This window comes from Macrotis lagotis, chromosome X (genome assembly GCF_037893015.1).
Source record: "Macrotis lagotis isolate mMagLag1 chromosome X, bilby.v1.9.chrom.fasta, whole genome shotgun sequence".
Classification (NCBI taxonomy): Eukaryota; Metazoa; Chordata; class Mammalia; order Peramelemorphia; family Peramelidae; genus Macrotis; species Macrotis lagotis.
Window position 1 is genome coordinate 455,524,628 of NC_133666.1, and position 23,458 is coordinate 455,548,085.

The 23,458-nt window shown below is 36.1% G+C and overlaps 1 protein-coding gene across 4 annotated transcripts in view; it reads right to left on the minus strand.

Moving 5' to 3' along the window:
• Positions 1 to 23,458, minus strand: part of GREB1L (GREB1 like retinoic acid receptor coactivator) — a 269,600-nt gene that overhangs the window by 114,985 nt on the left and 131,157 nt on the right. For all 4 annotated transcript variants that reach the window (XM_074200527.1, XM_074200530.1, XM_074200531.1 and 1 more), the window contains 4 exons: positions 19,923 to 20,082; positions 19,511 to 19,708; positions 6,354 to 6,530; positions 1,497 to 1,673 (listed from right to left, as the gene is read on the minus strand). In XM_074200527.1, coding sequence (XP_074056628.1) covers positions 1,497 to 1,673; positions 6,354 to 6,530; positions 19,511 to 19,708; positions 19,923 to 20,079 — 709 coding nt within the window. In that variant the 5' untranslated portion in view covers positions 20,080 to 20,082. The remainder of the gene's footprint in view (positions 1 to 1,496; positions 1,674 to 6,353; positions 6,531 to 19,510; positions 19,709 to 19,922; positions 20,083 to 23,458) is intronic.

The window sequence follows — 23,458 nt, forward strand, 5'->3', positions numbered from 1 at the left end:
ATTACCTAGCCATGTGGCCTTGGCCAAGCTACTTAACCCCATTCCCTTGCAAAATCTAAAAAAATAAAAAAACTGTATCTACTATCAGAACATCTCTCACATACATGCCTTTTTCTACTCATACAGGTAATGCTCTAGTTCAAGCCTTCATTATCTCTTGTTTGGACAATTAGCAGGCTTCTAGTAGCTCTTCCTGCCTCAAGTCTTTATCCTATTTCAATCTGTACTCCACTCAGCTTCAAAGTGGTTTTATTAGAGTGTAGGTCTGATCCTAGAGCAGCTAGTTGGAAGTGGGTCTGGAGTCAGGAAGGCCTGAGTTCAAATCCAACCCCAGTGACTAACAAGCTCTGTGACCTCTGTTTGCTTCAGTTTTCTCATTTGTAAAATGAGGATAACAACAGCACCTACCTTCTAGGGTTGTTAAGAGAATTGAATGAGAAAATGTTTTGTGATTATTATTATTAATTTATCATCCTCCCAATATTCAGTAAATGTCAGAGGCTCCCTATTAAACACTAGGATCTCTTTCATTCTCATATTCTCTTTCCATCTGTGAATATGCTAACAAATATATGCATATACACATGTATTTATGCATCTAAATATAATATTATATATTCCAGGGAGATTTGAAAAATCACCTAGAAAAAGTCCTATTAGTCAGAAAACTTGAAAAAAATCTTTAGGGTATATCTTAAGATGGATACACCAGAAAAAATAAGAGGTGAATTGATCTTAGTTATAGAACAAGACAGCTTCAGGTGGCAGTTTAGAAGAATAGAAAGATAGTGCTAATTTGATTTTTACTTGAATTTTAGGAATTATTCAATCTGACTTTTCTAAAGCAAAATTGTATCGAAGCATGGTCTCAAATTCTATATCATTATGTCATTAAGGTGTGCTCAAAGCCAAAACACATATGTTTTCAGATCTGAAAATACTGGGAAGAATTATAGCTATTTCCTGAAGAGACAAATGACATGACTTCCAGTGCAGCTCTGACTACTGGAAAGGAGCCATTTATAAATTTATGATGTCACTGTATTTATTGTCTTCTTAACAAATAAAAATTACACTATACATTTAGCCAACAAATGAAAGAATTTCAGAAAAGGTACTTTTGGAAGAAAAAGAAGTCTTTCTTTTGAAACATGCAGTGTAATAAGACTGCTATTCTTTCATTGTAATAAGAATTGCTGACTGACACTGTGGGGATTCTTATCAAATAAATAAAGGAATGACATTTGAATCAAGTTTCACTTCTGATCATAGGAGATATTTGTGAAAGCACAGTGCTGGGCTTAGTAGAGTAGGGCTGAAAGTTACCTCCAAATATACTGCCGAGTATATATCTCACTCCTAGACCAATAACTACACCTGAAAAGTGGGTCTTGGGAGATCTACTTGTCACTAATCAAATCCCCATTTTTCTCTCCATTCATTTTGACCTGCTAACCAGAGGAGCTGAACATGTAGTCGAACTTGGACCATCTCACCTTTCCAACAAATAAGAGGTCCTTTTGACAGGACACCCTGGGAGCTTCTGACTAGGTAGTACTTTAAGTGCTTCTGCTTTTTGGGCTGTGTGGTAAGCTTCAGGTTGATATGGTTGGAAAATTCCGTGAAATACCGAAATCCTCTTTCTCCACAGCCTATGCAGTTTCCAGAAAACCCTAAAAGCAAAAAAAAAAAAAGATAGAAAAAAATGATCACACACAAAACAGTAATTCTACTGACACACATACCAGGGGTGCTGGGAAGGGAGAAGCAGATTGGATATGTCATGGAAACCAACTGGAGTGGGCAAACTCAAATGGGCAGTTTCAAGGTTTTAAGAAATGGTTGTGGCCCTTGCCCTTAGGTCCAAGATTGGGTTAAGAATGCTGAACTAGGAATTGGGAAGACCTGCAATCAATTTTCATCTCATATTTTTAATAGCTGTTTTTAAACTTCTCACAGCCTTGGTGTCCCCAGCTATAAAATGAGGATAGAAATTTGTTGTGAGGATCAAATGAGATAATACATACAACACTTTCCAAAGCTTCTAATGCTGTATAAATGCTATGAAGATGATGATGATGATGATGATGATGATGATGATGATGTTTAAGGAACAGGGTTTGGAGAGAAAGATAATAGTCTTGGTTTTGAACAGTGACTAAAGAACAGTAAAATATTTGGGTGGAGATTGAAGGTGGAAATGTCTTCAAGAGTGTTTATTATGCAGGTATGGAGTTTGGAAAGGAGATCAAGACTGGAGACAGACCTGAGAATTACAGAAGTGGTAGTAGCTAAAGCTATCAGAATGCATTCATAGATAATTTACTGTTAGTCAGATTTAAGGACTAGAACCCAGCTCTACATTTTTAAGAACTTAAGGGGCGGCTAGGTGGCACAGTGAATAGAGCACCGGTCCTGGAGTCAGGAGTACCTGAGTTCAAATCAGGTCTCAGATACTTAATAATTACCTAGCTATGTGGCCTTGGGCAAGTCACTTAACCCCACTGCCTTGAAAAAACTAAAAAAACAAAAAAACAAAACCCCAAAACTTAAGGTCTTCATTATTGGAAATTTGGTTCAAAAACAATACATGCCCATAAAATTTTACCTACTTCCCATTCTCTAATTAGTAGAAAAAAGCCATATTCTTTATTTGCACAGATTTTTTTGTTAGCAATGTGCTTTAAAAACAATCTCTAGATTATCAAGAAATTGGCCATAATTCTAGATCATCTGAAAGTTTTTAAAATATTCTTTTAGGGTACTTTAATGTTTGTAAAACTCATCTATCAGAATGATATACCTCTATAGTTTAATGGCTCACTGGCACAGGTATTCCCAACCCTGGTTGGTCTAGGATATACACCATCAACGCCTTCTTAGTCTATGCATTCCATGTCCTTCCATCAATTCTAACAGAAGATCTATCCAATGTGGAAGAAGTCTTACTCTAAATCAGGGTCTTTTAGCCCCTGTGTCCTGCCCCTCTTTGGCAGCCTGGTGAAGCTCATGAACCTCTTCTCTTAATGTTTTTAAGAGAATAAAATACACAGGATTACAAGGGAATCAAATTATACACACGCACACACACACACACACACACACACACACACACACACACACACATACATCAATTTTAAAAAGCTCATGGATAAGTTAAAACCCTCTGCTCTAGGTCCATTATCATTTCAGAGATATTAGTGCACTTGTGCGGTTCTCTTTTACTCTTGCTACACAAGCAGCTCCTTTTTTTCCCCCCTAAGCATGCACACTACAAATCCCTACTTTTCATGCACAAATCATGACATATGACAGCTTATTTACACCCACCATGCATTTTTCTATTGCCCTCTGGATGACCTGCAATCTTGATTCCTCTGAGATCATGGTGTTCCATGATTTGTAACCATGCAATATCACTGGAAAAATACTGGTGTTATAAAGATGGTGGGTTTTTTTTGGGGGGGGGTGTACCAAGGGGGTTTAATGTAGAAGTCAGGTCTTTCTGCTTAACAGGTGAAAAAAAAAAGTAACAAGACAGTTTCTAGGCTCTTTTAGACTTCTCACACTCTCCCCTCCTTTTTTTGGCCAACTTCTCTCAAAAAATAAAGCAACAAATTTAATTTTATCCACTTCATATTTTTCAGAGAAAATGGATTGTATAAATAGGTTAGGCTGGAGTTGTATTAACTGTATACAACCTGGTTGTAGTGGATAGAGAGCTTGACTCTGACCCCTGACTTAGATATTTGTTACCTGTGTAACCCTGAGCAACTCACTTAACCTCCCTGAGACTCAATTTTGTTATCTGTTTAATGGGATATTTTATGTAGGCAGAACAGTTAGGTGGTGCAATGGATAGAGCATGAACCTGGAGACAGTAAGACCTGAGTTAAATTAGGCTTCAGATTCTCACTAATTGTGTGACTCTGGGCAAGTTACTTAACCCTGTTTGCCTCAGTTTCCTCATCTGTAAAATGAGCTAGTGGAGGATTTGGCAAATCACTCTAGTACCTTTGCCAAGAAAATCCCAAATGGGATCATTAAGAGTTGAACAAGCCTGAAATAACTGAATAACAACAAACATATAGGCAGTGGTGAATAGGAGTCCAGATCAGAGTCAACTGTTAAATTTTCAGCGTAGGTGCACTGATATCACTGGAATCAGCAATGGAACAATCAGGACTTTACTATTCTGCTGATTATCTGGACTTAAGAAAGTTGTGGAGAAAATGTGAGTAATGCAGATACAATTTAAAAGTGTGTTCTTTTGGTTGTTGTTAAATTTTTACCAACACATCCTTATATGTCTCCCACATGAGTCCTCTCCTGATCTTCTCAGTTGCTGATGTCCTTTCAAATCACTCTATTTACTTCAAGTGAATTCTATATTTATTTACTTGTGTATATATTATTTTTTTCAATGGAATATAAGCTTCTTGAAGGTAGCAGACTTTATAGTTTCTTTCTTTGGATCTTCAGTGCCTAGTAGGTGCTTAATAAATGAAGAATTTTAAATGGGATCATGAATACAAAGCTCTCTGAAAACTGTCACCTGCTGGATACATATTTGCATGTACATAAAAAGCAGTTATTATTTCTCTTCTCAATTACCATTGGTATCGACCTTTAACTGATGTTGACTACATACAAACAGCTGTTAAGTCATTTATTAAGGGTTTTCTTTCTTTCTTTCTTTCTTTCTTTCTTTCTTTCTTTCTTTCTTTCTTTCTTTCTTTCTTTCTTTCTTTCTTTCTTTCTATCCATCTATCTTTGTCAAGTACTATAGATTCAAAATCAAAGATTGAAAGCTCTGCCCTCTAAGAACTTATATTTAGTGTGAGAACTCTGATAATTAGGAAGAAATCCTTAGAAAGATATTTTGGCATTTCTAAAGAGCATGGACTGAAGAAAGGAGAGAGACTGGAGGCAGTGAGGAGATCATTATAAAAGTCCAAGACTAAGGAGGACATAAGCTAAGCTTTTGATTTTGTGAGTGGAGAGAAGGTTATACATAGATATGTTATGTGTATATGTATGAGAGATACAACAACGATAACAATTAAGCAATGATATATTCTGATGATACTTTCTTTTGACCCTTCTATGATAAGATTCTACGTAGAACATTCTTTCAGATGTACAGAATCGATATGGTGGAAGAATTCTTAAAGAATCTTCTGGTCCATTCTCCAACTTTGGGGAAGACTATTCTTTTGAACATTCTAATTATACTGGTACCAAGTTATTTTTAAAGTCCTCCAGTGTAGTTTCATCATACTAAGAAACTATAAAAGTGTATTTGAACTTACTTTAAGTAGTAAGTTTAAAACTTACAAAAGTCTGGTATCTCAGATAAATATTCTAAGAACAGAAGTTTAAAATGTTAAATGCTTAAACATTCTTGTTTAACTTTTTTCCCCCTAAAATGAATTCCTCTTCAAATGGATAAATTGCATTTAAGGGACTACCAAGTGTATGTACATATGAAAGGCAAGATGTAGAAAATAGTCTAGCCAACTGGTTCAGAAGGCTCCATGCATGAATGCAGGACTATGGTTTTATACAATCACCTTACCCAGAAAAATATACATTTTTAGGAATATTTACAATGAGGTTATGAGGGATAGAGAGTGAAAGTTTCCAAGAACTGGGCTTGGCAGAAAATAGCTTGTATCTAATGACCTACATCTGCTGAGGGGAGAGAAAAGTGTTGTTGGGGGTAAACATCTGGAACCAGTTTACCTGTGTGGCTCATATTCTAGTGCCTTCCCTCTTAATTATTCTTTATTTGTCTGGTATATATCTTTGAAATACACACACACACACACACACACACACACACACACACACACACTCTTACATATATCTTTTTTTTATGTTACTTTCCCTCATTAGATTATTAACTTCCTGAGGGCAAATACTGTCTTTTGCCTCTGAATACACAGATATTTCCTGGCATATAATAGGTATTTACTAAATGTTTACTGATTGACTGATGTGTTTATGTTGTTGATTGTTCTTTCTAAAAGACTGTTATGTACCAAGAAAATTAGCTCACTCAGTTTCGAGTACCTCTTGATTTCAAGAGTGTCCTGCTGCATATCCCAAGCCTGCGCTTTCAGGGTGATGTGGCTGATCCTGAATACTTCCTACCTTATTTCTTTTTGCTTTATTCAGTTAATCATACTCTGATCACCTTCCTGTGATAAGTTCATTGGCTTCCTTTTCCTCAATTGGACTGATACAATGAGTAAACTCTATTGTTCTTTCCTGTCACCTTAATTTTAAACAAATGTGGATTTGAAAAATCTTTTACTAGAAAGAAGTTCACAAAGATTCCAGATACTCACCTAAAAGTGCATTTTTTCCATGATCATCTGGTAGGAATCTCTTGTCTACAGCACAAACTAAAATATGCTCAGGAAGATTTGGAGACTTGGCACCCACTAGCAGGAAACCTGCTGGGATCTCAATTTGTTCCATACACAGGGACACTAAACGTAAATCTTTTCCTGCTTGACAAAAACCTAAAAACAGTCCAAGAAAGGGAAAAAAGAAAAAAACAGGATAAAAATTTCAGGAAGAATAGGGATTTTCTTTTTTATAATAATCCTTCCAGTTATACTGAAAATCAAGAAGTGATGCCCAAAGAGAATAGATTATGTCACTATTCAACAGATACCACAATAGAACCCAGCTAGTCAGTCTCAAGGCTGACTCACATATGACTTATATGGTCTTCTTTGGCCAAAAAACATGAGTTCTATCTATTATCTTTCCTATGTTCATTCCAGACTAGCATCTGTGGTGCCAGACTCATCAGTAGCTCCTAATCACCCTTGGAAGTCTGGTAAAACCTGGAAGTCTGGTAAAATCTGAGAGTCATGTTTCTAAATGCATAAAATAACAGGATTGCAAAAGAAACCAATTATACTGAAATATAATTATTTATATATGTATGTATACAAATATAGATTTTTAAAAACAGTTCACAGACCCCCAAATTAAGAGCCCTTGCATTAAAATGACAATGTTATGTCATCAAGCAGTGAATAACCATTTATATAGTACCAATGATATGCCAGGCTAGTCACTGGGGGATACAAAGAAAGGCAAAAATTATGCCCTATCTTCAAGGAGCCTACTCTCTAATGATACAGGAGAAAACATGCAAATATCTATAGTCAAACTATGATAAACTGGAGATAATCAATAGAAGGAACACACAAGTGTTAAGAGGGATCAGAAAAGGCTTTTCATGGAAGATGAGATTTTAGCTGGGATTTGAAGGAAGCCAGAAAAGTCAGGAGGTAGAGATGAGGATGGAGAGCCTCCTCAAGCATGGAGGATTGGAGAGTCTTAAGTGAGGAAGAACAAGAAGGCCAGCGTCACCGGATGGCAGAGGACATGGACCTAGGAAGTTGTTGGAAGAAAGGTGGGAGGGGGCTAGGCTGTGAAGGGGGGCTTTAAATACCAAATAGATGTACCAAACCTCACTTATTCAAATGAAATCCTCAAAACCAATAGCCTACTCAACCTCACTCGCTTCTAAAAAAAAGGAGTTAAATGACAGTAAGATGACAAATTTTGTGAGGATTTTTTAAGGTTTAATAAATGGGGGAGGGGGGCAGGCGGCGGCTATGTGGTGTAGTGGATAGAGCACCGGCCCTGGAGTCAGGAGTACCTGAGTTCAAATGTGACTTCAGACAAAAATCTTTATTTAATATTTATTTATTCTCATTTTGTCAGACACTTAATAGTTACCTAGCTGTGTGGTCTTGGGCAAACCAATTAACCCCATTCATTACCTTAGAGAAAAAAATCTAAAAAATAAATTGGAAAAATTTTAGAGGGGGATCTGAGTCCAATGGAGAAAACAGAGAAATCAGTCTTCATCATAAGGTGAAGATTACTTAGAAGTGAAGGAAAATAGTTTTCTCTTCAAGTGAAGTCCTAACATCTCTTTTATAATTTTTAGATTTTTTTTGTTCCTTTGTGTAATAGAGATCCTTGAAAGTGCTCTGATGATTGTTATTATTAGACTAAATAATGATAATTAAACCCTAGGTAGTGGCTGAGGAGTGAATTTTGATATTTTTTTCTCTGTGAAGTTTCCATAGATATTGTTAGAACAGGAAGAAGGGTTTCTCATGCAAAGTCTTATAAATCATGACCTCAAGAAAGGAATGCTAAGTCTCACAATGGATAGAATGCCAGTCCTGTAATCATAGAGAATCATGTTCCTGAGTTCAAATCTAGTCTCAAACACTTCCTAGTTATGTGACCCTGTTTGCCTCAGTTTCTTCAACTGTAAAATATGGAGAAGGAAAGGCAAATCACTCCAAAATCTTTGCTAAGAAAATTCCAGTGGAATCAAGAAGAACCAAATGTGACCGAAATGATGGAACAAGAACAACAGAAAGTATTTAATTAAATATTCAGCTTTTTTGTTCAAACTAAATTGCAGACACACTCCTGAAATGTGACTGTCCAATGGCTTCAATTCAATGGACCAAAATGTGGCATACAGCTACAGAAATGAAGTCAAAAGGGAATTAAAAAAAAACCCCCAACAATAATCACTCCTGTGGTTGTTTTCCCAGAAAGCCAGTCTACCAACAGTAACCAAGTCACCAAGACAACCACAGCCACACATTTACTATACTCTGGAGTTCACTCACTCCTACTATGCAAATGGTCAAATGGTCCAAAATACATATTAAGAGTAAGCTCATCTCACCATCCTGAAGTAACTTTGTTCATAATATCTCTGCACATTGGAAATTTTGATGTCACTCACCATCTATAGCCATTCCAGCTGCTTCCTTCTGCCTATGTGATTCTCTGGTTTCCATGTTAACAGCCACCATCCCAGTAACACTCCTTTACCTCTCTTTCCTCTGGTAAAGATATCAGGGCTTCTCTGACTATCTATGGAGAAGTCTCCTACCAAATATGTGGGGTGTAAGCATGCTCTCTCAATTCAACACAGTCCTTTATACAATATTCCTTCCTGGTGATCAAATCTAAGATATCCTGTTCCACATATTTTTTCACAGAAATTGACCTTAATAGTTATTGAATGTTCCTGTACTTAACTATGGGAAATTCAGTAAACATAAATAGACATTTCTGTGTGTGAACACATTCTGTACCTACCTATTCAAGTCAGTACCTGTGAAGAGTAGGTGTTATAGGACTATAAAGAGAGGTGAGGGTGGTCTGACTTAATAGTGAGGAGTACAAAGTCTGACTGAGAATATCTACACTTTGTATATTAGTTAGGAAATTTCTCCATTCAGAGATTCTTTATCATTTTTCCTGATGGGTAGAAAAATGGAGAAAGATCAGAAATATATGTGTGTATGCATATGTGGAATGTATACTGATACAGTTATAGTTATTTCCCTTCTAATCACATAATCACTTAACATTTATATTGAACTTTAAAGTTTATAAAGTACTTTACAGATGCCAATCATGTTATCTTTAGAACAACCCTATAGGGCAGATGCCATTATTATCATATTTCACAGATAAGGAAATAATTGAAAAAAAAGGTGAACTAGTAAGTGTCTGAAGAAGGATATAAATTCAGGCTTCCTGATTCCAATATACGATTCCACATAGCTGCCACACACATGAGAATATATGTGTCTATATATGAATAAGTATATAATCACCACAGACTTGCTTATGAATATATATATACACACACACATAAGCATGTATATATGCTACATATTATATACACAGTTACATCACAGATACAAAAAAAAGATACATACATGCACATAAACAACTAGGCAAATTATCCTTATCTTTGGCATTCCCCAGCTCATAGGTTCACAAAATCAATGACAGGATAAAAATGCTATGAAATCAACTAATCAATTAAACATTGATTAAGCTGCGTTAAGCAAGGAAATAATAAAGAGAATAAACTATCTCTCAACCAAAATCTGAGAGGGTTCATGTATTGATAAACTGTATTAGGGTCCTAGTTTTCTGACTCTAAGAATGGGGCTTTAAGCTCTTTGCTCATTCCTCTGTTGTTGTTCTAGCTCTCATACTCAATGGCTTTCCATTTGTGGGTTTTCTTCCTAATTTTTAAAAATGAGTATTTATTGCTTTTTCCTGTCCATCTACCAGGCAGACATAAAGAGAGAAACTAGAGACTACCTGGAATGGGGAAGTCTCTTGAGGACAGAGCATGCATCAATATTTTCAAGCAAATTTTGTTACAAGGAGAAAGTGGACTCAGTCTTGTTAAAACTACACTGTATGTTACTGTAGGGAACGGCTTCATCTGCTTTTGGTAAACACATTCCAAGTACTTGTGGATCTGCAGATTACAGGATTTAGAGCCAGAAGGACTTTAAAGAGATTATTCAATTCAACCTCCCATCCCTCATTTTACAGATAAGGAGGAGCCAAATGATTTGCCCAAAGTCACAGAAGCAGAGGTAGGATGCTACAAAGAAATGTGCATACCTAGTTTCTTTTGGATACTAGATTTTAGCTATAATACATAATTGAGTGGTGGAATGGAAAAGGGAGAGGAACAATTTCCCCTAAATAATGGCAGGCTACTTTGAAAATCAAAAGATATATATTAGAAAAAGTAAATAAAAATTAAATTAAAAGTGAGTATAGTAAAATTACTAGAGATCCCTTGTACTGAGGGTCAGTGATTACTCCAGATACATCTATTTCTATACACACATAAACACACACATCAACTGGGATGTGGATACTAAACAAAGGCACTTTAAATGCTTTTTTTTGGATCAAAAAAGCTTTGTTTATCTCACCTCCAATACAAAAGCCTTGTCTTCAGGAGAGGGGTGGAGACTTTCTTTTTCCCCCAGTTGTTTTTTTTTTTTTGTAAGGCAAATGGGGTTAGGTGGCTTGCCCAAGTCCACACAGCTAGGTAATTATTAAGCTTCTGAGACCGGATTTGAACCCAGGTACTCCTGACTCCAGGGCCGGTGCTCTATCCACTAAGTTACCTAGCCGCCCCAAGGGGTGGAGACTTGATAAAAATCTACCATCTTTAGAAAACATGGCTTTCCTTCCTGGAATCTAGGTCACCAAGGCAACCGAGTCATGCTTCACCATACAGAGTTACCTCCATCTCTTCCTCACTCCTAGCACCACACCAAAACAAAAGGTTGTGTGGCTAGTCTCAAAACACATCAGTCAAATGTAAGGCTATCTGGACAGCTTGGTGGTGTAGTAGATAAGAGTTCTGAGACAGGAGTCAGCAAGACTTTAGTTCAAATCTGGCCCCAGATACTTATTATGCCTGTATGACCTTAGGCTGGTAAAACACTTAATCCCTGTTTGCCTCAGGTTTTTCATCAGTAAAACAAGGATAAGAACAACACCTGTCTCCCGGGGTTGTTGTGAAGATCATCAAATGAAGTAATAATTGTAAAATGCTTAGCAAAGTGCCGATACAAAGTGAACACTATGTAAATGTTGGCAATTACTACTCATAAGGAACTTTACAATGCAGCAGAAATGATGATAGCAAATTATCATCAGTTGTTTCCTTTTAGTTCTGCAACCCAATTGGGTCACTCAGGTTCCCATGGTAACTCAAGATGGAAAAAGTCTTTAGTCTATGCTTTATGAAGATCAGATGAAGAAAATGAACAAAATTAACCAGGGAACTGTCATGAAATATTGGGAAGAACTATCACATATCAGAAAGAAGTAGGTTTCCTGGGATGAGGCCACAAGGCCAATTTCTTCATTTTTACACTAATACCCAGATAGATTGGGTGACTTGCAACCAAGGTGGTACTTTAACTCAGGGCCACTAACTCCAGGGCTACCAACTCACATCACTGTGATACATTTGTTTTACTTTGTTCTTGAGGATAGTTCAGAAGCCAATGGGTAGGGATGTTTGAAAAAAGGTAAATTTCAGTTTGAAATGAGTCAGGGTCCTAAAACTCAAGTTACACTGAAGAGGAATGAGGTTGCCCCAGATGGTGATGAGTTCCTCTCAAGTTATTCAAGCAACACGAGATTGGTCTCTAAGAAGCTGGCAACTCTGAAATTTTGTGATTCTTTGAATGTTAGAACTAGAGGATCCTCTTGGAACTCATCTAATCTAACCTCATTTTAGAGATGAATAAATTAGGCGGCACAGACCAGAGAGCACCAGCCCGAGTTAGAAAGACCTGAATTCAAATATGACTCCAGACACTTACTAGCTATATGACCCTGGGCAAGGGTTAAATGAGCTGGAGAAGGAAATGGCAAACCACTTCAGTATCTCTGCCAAGGAAACCCTCAATGGAGTAACAGAATTCCCATTGGACACAACTAAAATGGCACAACAGGTTAAAATCTAGAAATCTGTCAAAGATCATAAAGTTATTTTATCCAATGCCAAACTAAGTCTAGAATTTAGGACTCCTAACTCTATCACTTTCTATTTCCTCACTTTCTTACCCTTCCTGCTCCCTCATAGCTACTGCATCCATATAGCCTCGATTTTTTAGAAATTCAATTTGAAGAGGGAAAGAATCTACTTTTAGTGAGACTTTGCAAAAGGGATATTCTTTGTTATGTCACGTGTTCCAATTTTGGGGAGTCACTATATATACATACATATATATATATATATCTTTAACTTACAGTAAACAATTTGGCTCAAGAAAAAAACAGGAGGAAAAGGGTACAAGTCAGCCTTATGTCAGTGGAATGAGCTTCAGGGTCAAAGATAAATGTGGAGTGAATAGAAGGACCTAGACAAGGTTTGCAAATTTTGGCAGAAAGTTTGATTTCCGGAGGTCAGTGATATTTAGCCAACTTCATGTTATGATTTTTGCTTCATTAAAAATTTGAATTCAACTTCTCACTTTGGGAATTTGCTTCCATTTCTCATATGTATATAGAATGTGAGAAAATTCACTAGAGGAAAATCACGATATAAAAGCTTTAAGAATAGTATGTTTTGCACCGTGCACCCTAACAGCAACATGGGAGCTGATGATCAACCTTGATGGACTCACTCATTCCATCAGCGCAACAATCGGACAATTTGGGGCTGTCTGCAATGGAGAATACCATCTATATCCAGAGCAAGAGCTGTGGAGTTTGAACAAAGACCAAGGACTATTCCCTTTAATTTAGGGGAAAAAAACAAACCTGATATCTTATTGTCTGATCTTGCTATCTCTTATACTTTATGTTTCTTCCTTAAGGATATGATTTCTCTCTTATCACACTCAATTTGGATCAATGTATACCATAGAGACAATGTAAAGACTGACAAATTGCCTTCTGTAGGGGTGGGAAGTAAGATTAGGGGAAAAATTGTAAAACTCAAAATAAATAAAATCTTTAATTAAAAAAAGAATAGTATGTTTTAAACGAAAGGGGATAGGTATGGCATGGCTGGGAAGCTGAAACTTTCAGTCATTAGACAAAGTCTCAGTGGCAGAAATATTCAGACTGTTAGATGGATGTTCCTTCCCTATGTTTTTTTTTTCTGGGCTAAGCCTATAAAGGAGCAAACATCAAATGCTTAATTAAAAACTCAAATTTCAATATAAAAAAAGAACAAAAACCTAACTTACTGGCTTACACTACAAAAGCAGCAGCAACTCAGATATACATCTGAAATGATTCCCGAATGTGACCCTGGGTAAGGAGGTTCACAAAAGGTTCACTCTCCTGGTGAGAGGGCTCTAAGGAAGCAAGCTCTGCTTAGAATATTTGCTGTATACACATTGATGTAACAAGACCAACACCTGCACACACAGATAACAATTTCTTTGATTAGTCTTGCTAACTAAACAATTTTGTGGGGAAAACACTAAAAATATAAAAATAGCCAAAAAACAATACTCTCCATATATGATAAATTAGAAGAAATTTTAAATTTCTCACCAAAAAAATTCTCTGTGACAAAAAGTAAAAGGGAGATAATAAATAGCCGTTAAGACCTTCATCTGCATTTCTTTGGGAAAACAATCAAGGATTTCACTTCACAGGGATAAATTTGCATTCTCCAATTATCTCCAACTAGAAGCTTACAGAAAGAGCTAAAAGCAGGGAGGGGAAAGTTTACTAAAACAGCTCTAAACACAAACAAAAGTAATCAAAGCCAGTATTCCAAAGTTAAAGATTTTTCTTCCCTCCTCACAGAAGGTAATATAATCAGTGGCCTCACAGTGGGGCACAAACCTGCCTCGGACCTAGAAATTTACATAAGATATTAGCAGCATAAATTTACATCTGAATGGTAGTTTCTCAGCAACTCATCAGGTGTTAAGTACCTGTTTATCTAATTGCCCCCCAAAATGGTCTTTATGCCCCAGGTAAATAGAGGATTTCTCCTTAAGTTAAGGCTCTTCTTAATCACTGCTAGTCATTATAATAACCTTTTATTCATTGCTATTTTTAACTATCAAAATGAAAGTACTACTCTATAAATAACATTTTCCTCAGAACAGGTCCTTCTGAAATAATTATAGAAAATTTTGCAATGAGGATTTCTACTTTGGGCAAGCCTCAAACAAATGTTTTCTTTAAAAGGTAAAAATTTACTTCTGAAAATTTTTAAACCAGGAAACCTAAGAAAAAGAACCTTTAAACAAAGGGGTTAGATGTCTCCCAGTATGGCTGCAGGAATCTAAGTTGAAGACCAGGGTTTAAGGTAGCTCTTAATTTGTCTTCCGTGCTTGATTTTAATCTCAGGAAAACATTTTTTTGCCTCCCACTTTCCTCACTTCTTTTGAGTAACTTCAGGTAAGGTTATGTATCAAATGCCTAAATTTAAATCTACACCATTTTTCTTCTCTAATGGCTGAAACATGAATATTTTCAAATGCTCTCTTTTTATTATTTCATAATGTAAAGATAGCTTTTGACATTCGTTTTTTGTACGCTTTTGAGTTCTACATTTTTTTACTTCCTTCCCTTCCCTCACCCATCCCCATGCCAGCTAACAATCTGATATAAGTTATCCAGGTATTATCATGTACTATCCATGTTAGTGGTCCAGAGCAGCTTGTCACACCTAGATATTCTTCTGCAACTTAGTATTCAATGAGAGCCTTAAAACCATTTAAAAGAATTACAGATAGTTTAATACTTAACTGCTGAATAGTACATTGAATAAAAGGCAAGGGATTGAACACAATATTAGTATATACTCTGGATATGGTATGACAACTCTCTTTCTCAATAGTCTATATCCATAGAAAGATTACATCTTTTAAAAAAGTTTTGCAGAGAAAAAGAAAAATTGGGGGACAACTTCCATACTATTCTACATAGATATTAATTAATTAACTACTGCTTTCGTTGTATGGAACACACATCCCTCCTAAAGTCTATGATAAGGAAAACCGACTAATCAATAATAACCCTAAGTTTAATTAATCATACTTAGAAGTAGGACCAAAATAAAGAAGTCATTTTTCAGGGAGAAGGAATATTTAAGAATATAGTAGACTCCATATACTGGATTATTGTTACACTTAATAGTGCCAGATTTTAATTACACATAAAATTTAGTAATTTAATTATCCACTTTGAGGATTATCTAGGCCTCATCTTCAGCCTGTCTTTTGGATATTTTACTTCTCCATGTATAAATTGTACATAGATAAGCAGAGAAAATTCCAATTATGAAACAGGCAAAATTTTCCTGGTCTTCCTTATTAAAGTTCATCCCAATTATTTTGCAGCATAAGATCTGCACGGAATTGTCTAAAGATAATTTTTCAGATGTTCATGTATCTATATTTTTATTTTTATGCATGCTTTGTTTTCTTATCAAGTGAAGAAAACTAGGATCAACAGGTGTTAGTCACAGGAATCAGATTTTCTACTTAGTTTAAGGAAGGACATAGTTACCAATTGAGCTTTCTGAAAAGGAACCTAGCTAGCCTATGAGACAGTACCTTTTTTTAATTTTTGTTTTTGCAGGTGTTCATATAGAGACTGAAGACTAAGATGTTGGGATGCATCTGGTATAATATGACTAGAAAACCAATGAGATTTTTCCAATTCTGAGACTTTCTGAATAATTATGGTTAATTTCAATTAATTTGATATATGAAGTTGTATTGTAGTCATTTTGAACAAAGTCATGTTCTAACAGACAGCTGTATTATATGTTGCTACATGATGAAGAGGTATAATCTGACCTGCAGTATAAACAAATATATGAACTATATAAACACTTTATAACCGAGATTTCATTCTTGTTAGAATCAAGGCAAAGTGTCTGACAGGAATAGATAGCAATAAATTTTTAAAATTCAGGAGGTAGTTGTAGTATAATGGAAAGTAAAATAAGAGTCAAAAGACCCAGATTTAAGTTTTGATTCTACCATGATTTAGCATGGGACCTTGGGCAAGTAATTTCATATCATTTAGCCTTAATTTTCCCATATGTAGAATAATGACTAGCATTTATATATCATTTTACAGTTTGCAAAGATTCCTAAAAATATCAACTCATTTTATCTTCTAACAATTCTGGAAAGTGGGAACTATTATTATCTCCATTTTATAGCTCATAAACTTGAAGCAGACATCAATTAAATAATCCCCCAGGGTCACAATTTTAAGTATTTGAGAACTGAATTTGAACTCAGGTCTTTCTGACTCTAGATCCTCTATCACTGTACCACCTAGCTACTTCCACATTATGATAACAATACTGAGTCAACCTATTTCACAAAGTTAATTATTTCCTATCTCACTATTTTAAATGATCAGCCAAAGAAGACACAACAAGCAAAAAGGCAAAAGCAAAATGTCTGATATTCCTTTTATTAATTATATAATAATGGAAAATATAGGCAGATAAGAGATAAACAGGTGTTAATGAGAGTGAAATACAAAACCAGTTCATTATCCTTTTAAGAAGTGTTGAAGGGGGTGGCTAGGTGTCTAGTGGATAGAGCACTGGCCCTGGAGTCAGGAGTACCTGAGTTCAAATCCAGCCTCAGACACTTAATAATTACCTAGCTGTGTGACCTTGGGGAAGTCATTTAACCCTTGCAAAAAAGAAGACCTAAAAAAAGACCTTTAAAAAAAAAGAAGTGTTGAAGGCATTTTCTGTTTGAAATTTGAAATTCAACCATAGCCTGAATATCTTTAAAAACTTAGCCTCGGGCTGGTTAGGTGGCACAGTGGATAGAGCACTGGCCTTGCATTCAGGAGTACCTGAGTTCAAATCCGACCTCAAACACTTAATAATTACCTAGCTGTGTGGCCTTGGGCAAGCCACTTAATCCTATTGCCTTGCAAACAAACAAACAAAAAAAAAAAACTTAGCCTCCCAAATCCTGGAGAAAGTCAGGAAGGTCCAGAGTTGAAGTCATGGAAAAAAAGGAGCAGCTTCATATATTGTGATAGGGTGAGGGTAGGAAGGAAGTCAATCTCCCCCATTCTAACAATGAGGTATGATATCTTGTAGCAGAATCACTTTTCTAGAAGGAGCACTACATCAAAAAGCAAGCATATTTGGAGAGAGCAACCTGAGGTGGAGAACAAAGATATTCTCCAAATTGCCACTTTTTAAAAAAGTTTTTGCAAGGCAATGGGGTTTTGGGAATACACACTGACAAAATGAAGTCAATCAGCAACATTCTCAAGCTTAACTTTTTGTGACTTGAAATGTTTCTGTGATTTTACTAATAACTTCATTTTCATTTTTGCATTGGCAATCATGAACATTCATGGCTTTGTGTAGTAGAGAAATGAATAAAAGATTTAATTAGGTGCTCCACTGGTCTTGTTCACCCTACCATGGTAAAGAACATCCTATGCATTCCTTTTTTTTTAGGTTTTTTTTTTTGCAAGGCAAATGGGGTTAAGTGGCTTGGCCAAGGCCACACAGGTAATTATTAAGTGTCTGAGACCGGATTTGAACCCAGGTACTCCTTACTCCAGGGCCGGTGCTTTATGCGATACACCACCTAGCTGCCCCCTATGCATTCCTTGAATATTTTCAAGGTTTGCCTTTAAAATTCAGCTTAGTAAGAAAATAAATTCCAGAATGTCTGTTGCTGCTATGAGCCATGAATTTAGTGTTAATTAATGGACAATGTGTTACAAATGCAAAAAGGAGGAAAGTATCTGTTGCACTGCACATAGCATATGTCTGAAATAAATTTTTTTTTATTGAGGTAGTGACACAAAAGGTCCCAGAATAGTTAGATTAGGGGAAAAATTGTAAAACTCAAAATAAATACAATCTTTAAAAACAGAAAAAAGAAAAAAGAAAAAAGATCCCAGAATTCTAGGGAATGACTAGTAAGAAAAAATGTTTTCTCATGTTAACAATTTTATTTCATATACCACATTTTATGGGTTATTTTAAGGTTGCTATGCTAGGAAATCAGAATTAATGTTTTGTTATTAAAAGTATATGCATAAAAGTACATTTTCTGCAATCTCTAGTGAAAAATAACAGTTTTCAGAGATCCTGAGAACCTAACCATAGGTTCAATGTCAATATTTCAGCTTTTGCACTGTTTTCTAGGAATATTACCCCAGCTAAAGCTGAGGACTGTCTACAGTAGTCACTTCTCTGGAGATCCTGAGTAGCCCTGAAAGGGTGCTACAGTAGTATACTTTCTTGGAAAAAAGGCAACCTACCAAAGAAAACCTTGTTACTAATAAAATAGAATTCCTATACATAGTAAAGCTGTGGTGGCAAACTCAGAAAAAGAAATCTTTAATCCATACATATGGATCCCTATGGGTTGTATATGGACTTAGTTTTAACATAAGGTTATCTCTAACTTATAGTTTTACTTATTTTGGTAAAATATTTCTCAATTACATTTTAATCTGGTTCTAGAAGCACCCAGAAGTTGTGGCCTTTTGTGGCTTTGGGGGAGGGTAAGGGTTGACATTCTAGAATAAGAATTCTGGACAAAGATTTATAAGATCTGGATCAGTGGTTCTACTATCTGAGTCTTAGTTTCCCTAACTGTAAAATGGGGATATAATATCATCTGCCTTACCCACTTGCTCAGGGCTGTTCTGAAGCAGGTAGAAGTTTTATAAACTTTAAGTGCTATATATGTTGTTGCTCTTCAGTTCTGTATGACTCTTTGTGTCATCATTTGGTATTTTCTTGGCAGAGATACTAGAGTGGTTTGCCATTTCCATCTCCACCTCATTTACCAGATTGAAGAACTAAGGCAAATACGGTTAAGTGACTTGCCCAGGGTCACAGCTTATGTGTCTTGAGATCAGACCTGAACTCACAAAGAAGTGTTTTTCTAACTCCAGGTCTAGCACTCCACTGACTGTGCCACCTAGCTGACCAGTAAAAAGCTATATAAATGTGATCTGTTTTCATGGTTAGTTACAATTTTTTGCATAGTATATCTTTTAAAATCAATATGCAAGTTAATCACGTATTTTCCACAAATTCCCAACATATATCCATTAGGATCAGAAACTAAAAGCCTATTTAAGGGATCCAATAAAAGAGAAAGAAAATAAAACTTACCATCTGTAGTGCAAGACCCTTCTGGGGCAGGTTTTTGTGAATAGGGAATTGGTGGGCTATTTGAATCTGACATTTCCTCATCTTCCTCTTCTTCTTCCATTTCATTAATAGTTGGATTGTTAGAAAAGTCCAGGCTCCCATTTTGAGTGTAGCGATGTACCAATTCCTTATCCAGATCTTCCACTTTGGGTTTGACATCTGATAAGCAAAGAAAACAGAGAGAACATTATGTTTAGATTCATTGAAAAAATGCCCTGAAGGAAAAAATTCTCAGCAGAGAAATAAATTTTCTAGGATTTATGTCTCAAGGAAGACAGACAATTTCAAGTGATTGATTCAAAAACCTCCTACATTGGAACCCATAGAACTTTTAAGAGTAAGGAAGGACCCCATGTTGGTATTATTAGCTTACCTGCAGGAGAGAAGGGGTGCTGGTCAGGATCCAAATAGAGTTGAGAAAAAATTGGCCTTGGTACAACACTACTACATCTCAGGGATGCCTCTATTGAATTGTGAAGCGCTTCTTCAAATCGGGCAGATTTCAGTTGCCCTGCATATGAATTCCCCATGATCTATAATAAATAAATGAATGAATAAAGGGAGGGAATATAAAATTAATGCAGTAGGAATAGGTTATTTATATAAATTCTATTTATATGCACTATAAATTCTCTCCTAAAATTCCTTATTGACAAAATACTTATATAGTCACAAGACTAATTCTTGTGTTCAGGGTTACTGTTTTTTTTTAATAGTCAGTGGCAAATGTTTCAAATTGTTGGGTCTTGACCAAACAACAATCTGCTTATTCCACTCCCCTACTCAGCTTCAAGGAAATGTTATATAAGAAGGAAAGTCTTTGGAATTATGGCAGTTTCTACAAATGCTGACTGGTCTCCATATTACTGGCACAGTCCCACTAGAAAGAGAGCACAATAAATGATGAGAATTTTTTTAGGCACACAGTACCAATAATTTTTCATTTTCTGGCTCTAATAATGGATTATCTTCATAGCTTATGAAAACTATATCAAATGGAAGTACCAGTGCTACAAAAACTTCTATCGCTAGTTGGAAACCAGTTCCCAGATACTCAGAAGCATTTTCCAACTAGCATTGTATTTTGAATTTTGTTAACTCATAAGATACATTGGGAATACTTACACAGAACACCATGATCTCCTCAATACAGGTCATCTCTCCAATAATGCAAAACTCAATACATGCATCCTGCCATACTTTCTCAAGCTGTGTGACTTTGGTTGCTATTCCCTGTATTCTCTGCAGGGAGTTGACCCAATATGATGGGGGTCTTCTTCAAGATTCCTTGACACTAGATCAAGATCCCTTGATAAGAGCATTCTATTGGTCCTCAGGTTCATTAAAATCAAGTTACTTCAATTTCTATTCATCAATCTCTGATGATATCCTTCATACTACTTCTGTGTGATTCTTCATTAGCAAATACACCACAGCATACTCATGCCTGCCATTCCAAGTCAAAATGAGGAATTTCTGCACCCAAAGCTACTGGCTTGCAGTAATTACAATTGCAATTACTTCATGGTTATTGAATGCTTCTCTTGCTGGGAACCAGTCTTTGTCTAATCCCTGACTCACAGATGTCTTTGCCAGTAGTCTGCATCTATAACATACAGGTCCTGGCTCCCTGGAAGCATTTACTACATGAATACTGACTGAACTAGCACCATTTTCTTGGGTAGAATTCTGTTAGCCTACAAAATGTAACATCTCAATCCCTCTACCTGCCCCCTTCCCCCCCAAAAAACCTAAACCCAACCAAGCATAGAGTGAATTTAGCATCTTACCTTTGTCCCATGGAATGTTTAGAAAAAAATGGCACTATAAAGTCTGTATACTTAATTTCCTTTCTAAAGCAAGATTTCTTTTTTAATTAATTTTTTTATTAAAGATATTATTTGAGTTTTACAATGTCCCCCCCAATCTCACCTCCCTCCCCCCACCCCACCCCCAAAAAGCAAGATTTCTTAATAGCACTATTTTCTATTTGTGCTTAGCATTCTGAGTTTGTACTAGTCTGATCAGCCACGGCTGGACACACTATAACCTGGCTCTAATACGCTGATGCCATTTTGGTCTTCTTTAATAACAAAAAACAAGAACCAACCAACCAACCAACTTTCTCCTGTAACTCTAGATCACACGTGAGCTACCTTCCCCCCCCCCCCCCCCCCCGCCATCTGCCTGCTATATTTGGTCAAATTTAATAAATTCATTATTAAAAAGTTCCTAGATTTATTAAATTTCATCTGCAGTTGCTGTGGCAAGACTAAATTGTTTCCCGGGTCTTCTACTGCCTATCAATTGGATATTCCCCGCTCATTCCCCAGCTCTAGACTCTGAGTGATTACCTGAAAACTGTGTATCAATCAATCAATAATTATTTATAAACTATCCATTATGTTCCAAATGGAAAGCTCAAACTGTGGATAAGAGTGCTAGGGCTGAAGAGAGGAAGGATTCATCATTCTGAGTTCAAATCTAGCCTCAGACACTTAATATCTGTGTGACTCTGGAAGAAATCATTTAACCCTGTTTGCCTCTATTTCTTATCTGTAGAAATGAGATGGAAAAGAAAATGCAAAGTCACTCCAGTTTCTTTACCAAGAAATTTTCAAATGAGATGAATGAATGAAGAGTTGGACATAATTTAAAACAACAAAACAACCACAATATGTTCCAGACAGAAATACAAAGAAGAAAAAACAAAATTATCCCGTCCTTAAGAAGATTAAGTTCTATCAGAAGAGATAAGAGAAAATATACACAAAAAAATACAAGGTGATTCTGGAACAAGGCTCTAGTAGCTAAAGGATCAAGAAAAGCTTCAAGAAAAATGTATCATTTGAGCTGAATTTTGAAGGAAACAAGGGATTCTGAGAGTCAGGTGAGGTATTTAGGTATCTAATGCAAAAGGCATGGAGATAACCGTATTTTCTGTGAGGAATAGCAAGAAAGGCAGACTGAAGACAAAAGAATATAAGAAGGGGAATGATGCTTATAACAAAATTGTAAATATAAATTGGGGGTCAGATTTTGAAGTGTGAGCTTATATTATATCCTAAAGGCAAGTAGTAGAGAGTCACTGTCATTTGTTAAGTAGGGAAGTGATATAGATATATTCTTTAGAAAAATCACTTTTTCTTTTTAATATATTTATTTCATTAAAAATTAAAATTAGGAAAATCACCTTGGTAGCTATGTGAAGTATAAGGAGGAATGGGGGGGAGACATGAGGCAGGGGGCACTAATTAAGAGGGTATTAAAATAGTTTAGGAGTCTGATCCTGGATGTTAGCCATACAATACAAGCAGAGAAATGGGATAGTGTGAGAGACATTGTGGACCTGAAACTGAGAATTTGGCTTTGTGGGAAGTGAGTGAGGAGTTGATAATGCCAAGATGGTGAAACTGAGTGACTAACAGAATGGTGTTGCCCTTGTTAGAAATAGGGAAATTGAGTAAAGGAGTAGTTTTTGTCCGAAAGATCAAATGAGTCCTCTTTTGGAGAGGCTGAGTTTGAGATACCTATTCCGGTTTGAAATTTCTAATAGTAAATTCGTGATGAGAGACTAGTAGGGCTGGAAACACAGACAGACCTGTCAGTTGCTTTAGAGATGGTAAACTCATAGGAGCTTATATGACAACTAAATGAGGAATTTAAAGAGAGAAAGGAAGAAGATCTGAGGTACACCCAGTTACCTCAGTTAGGATATACAAGAGATACAGAAGGAGCCAAAACACACAGCAAGGTGAACCAAGAGACAGAAATGCCAACAAAACCCAGAAAAAAGAGAACATATCTAAGTAAAGTGGATGATTTACTCTGTCAGATGCTGTAGAGAGACATCAAGAAACACAGGGATTAAAAAAAGCTTCATGTTTTGGTAAGGTTTAATGAATAGAT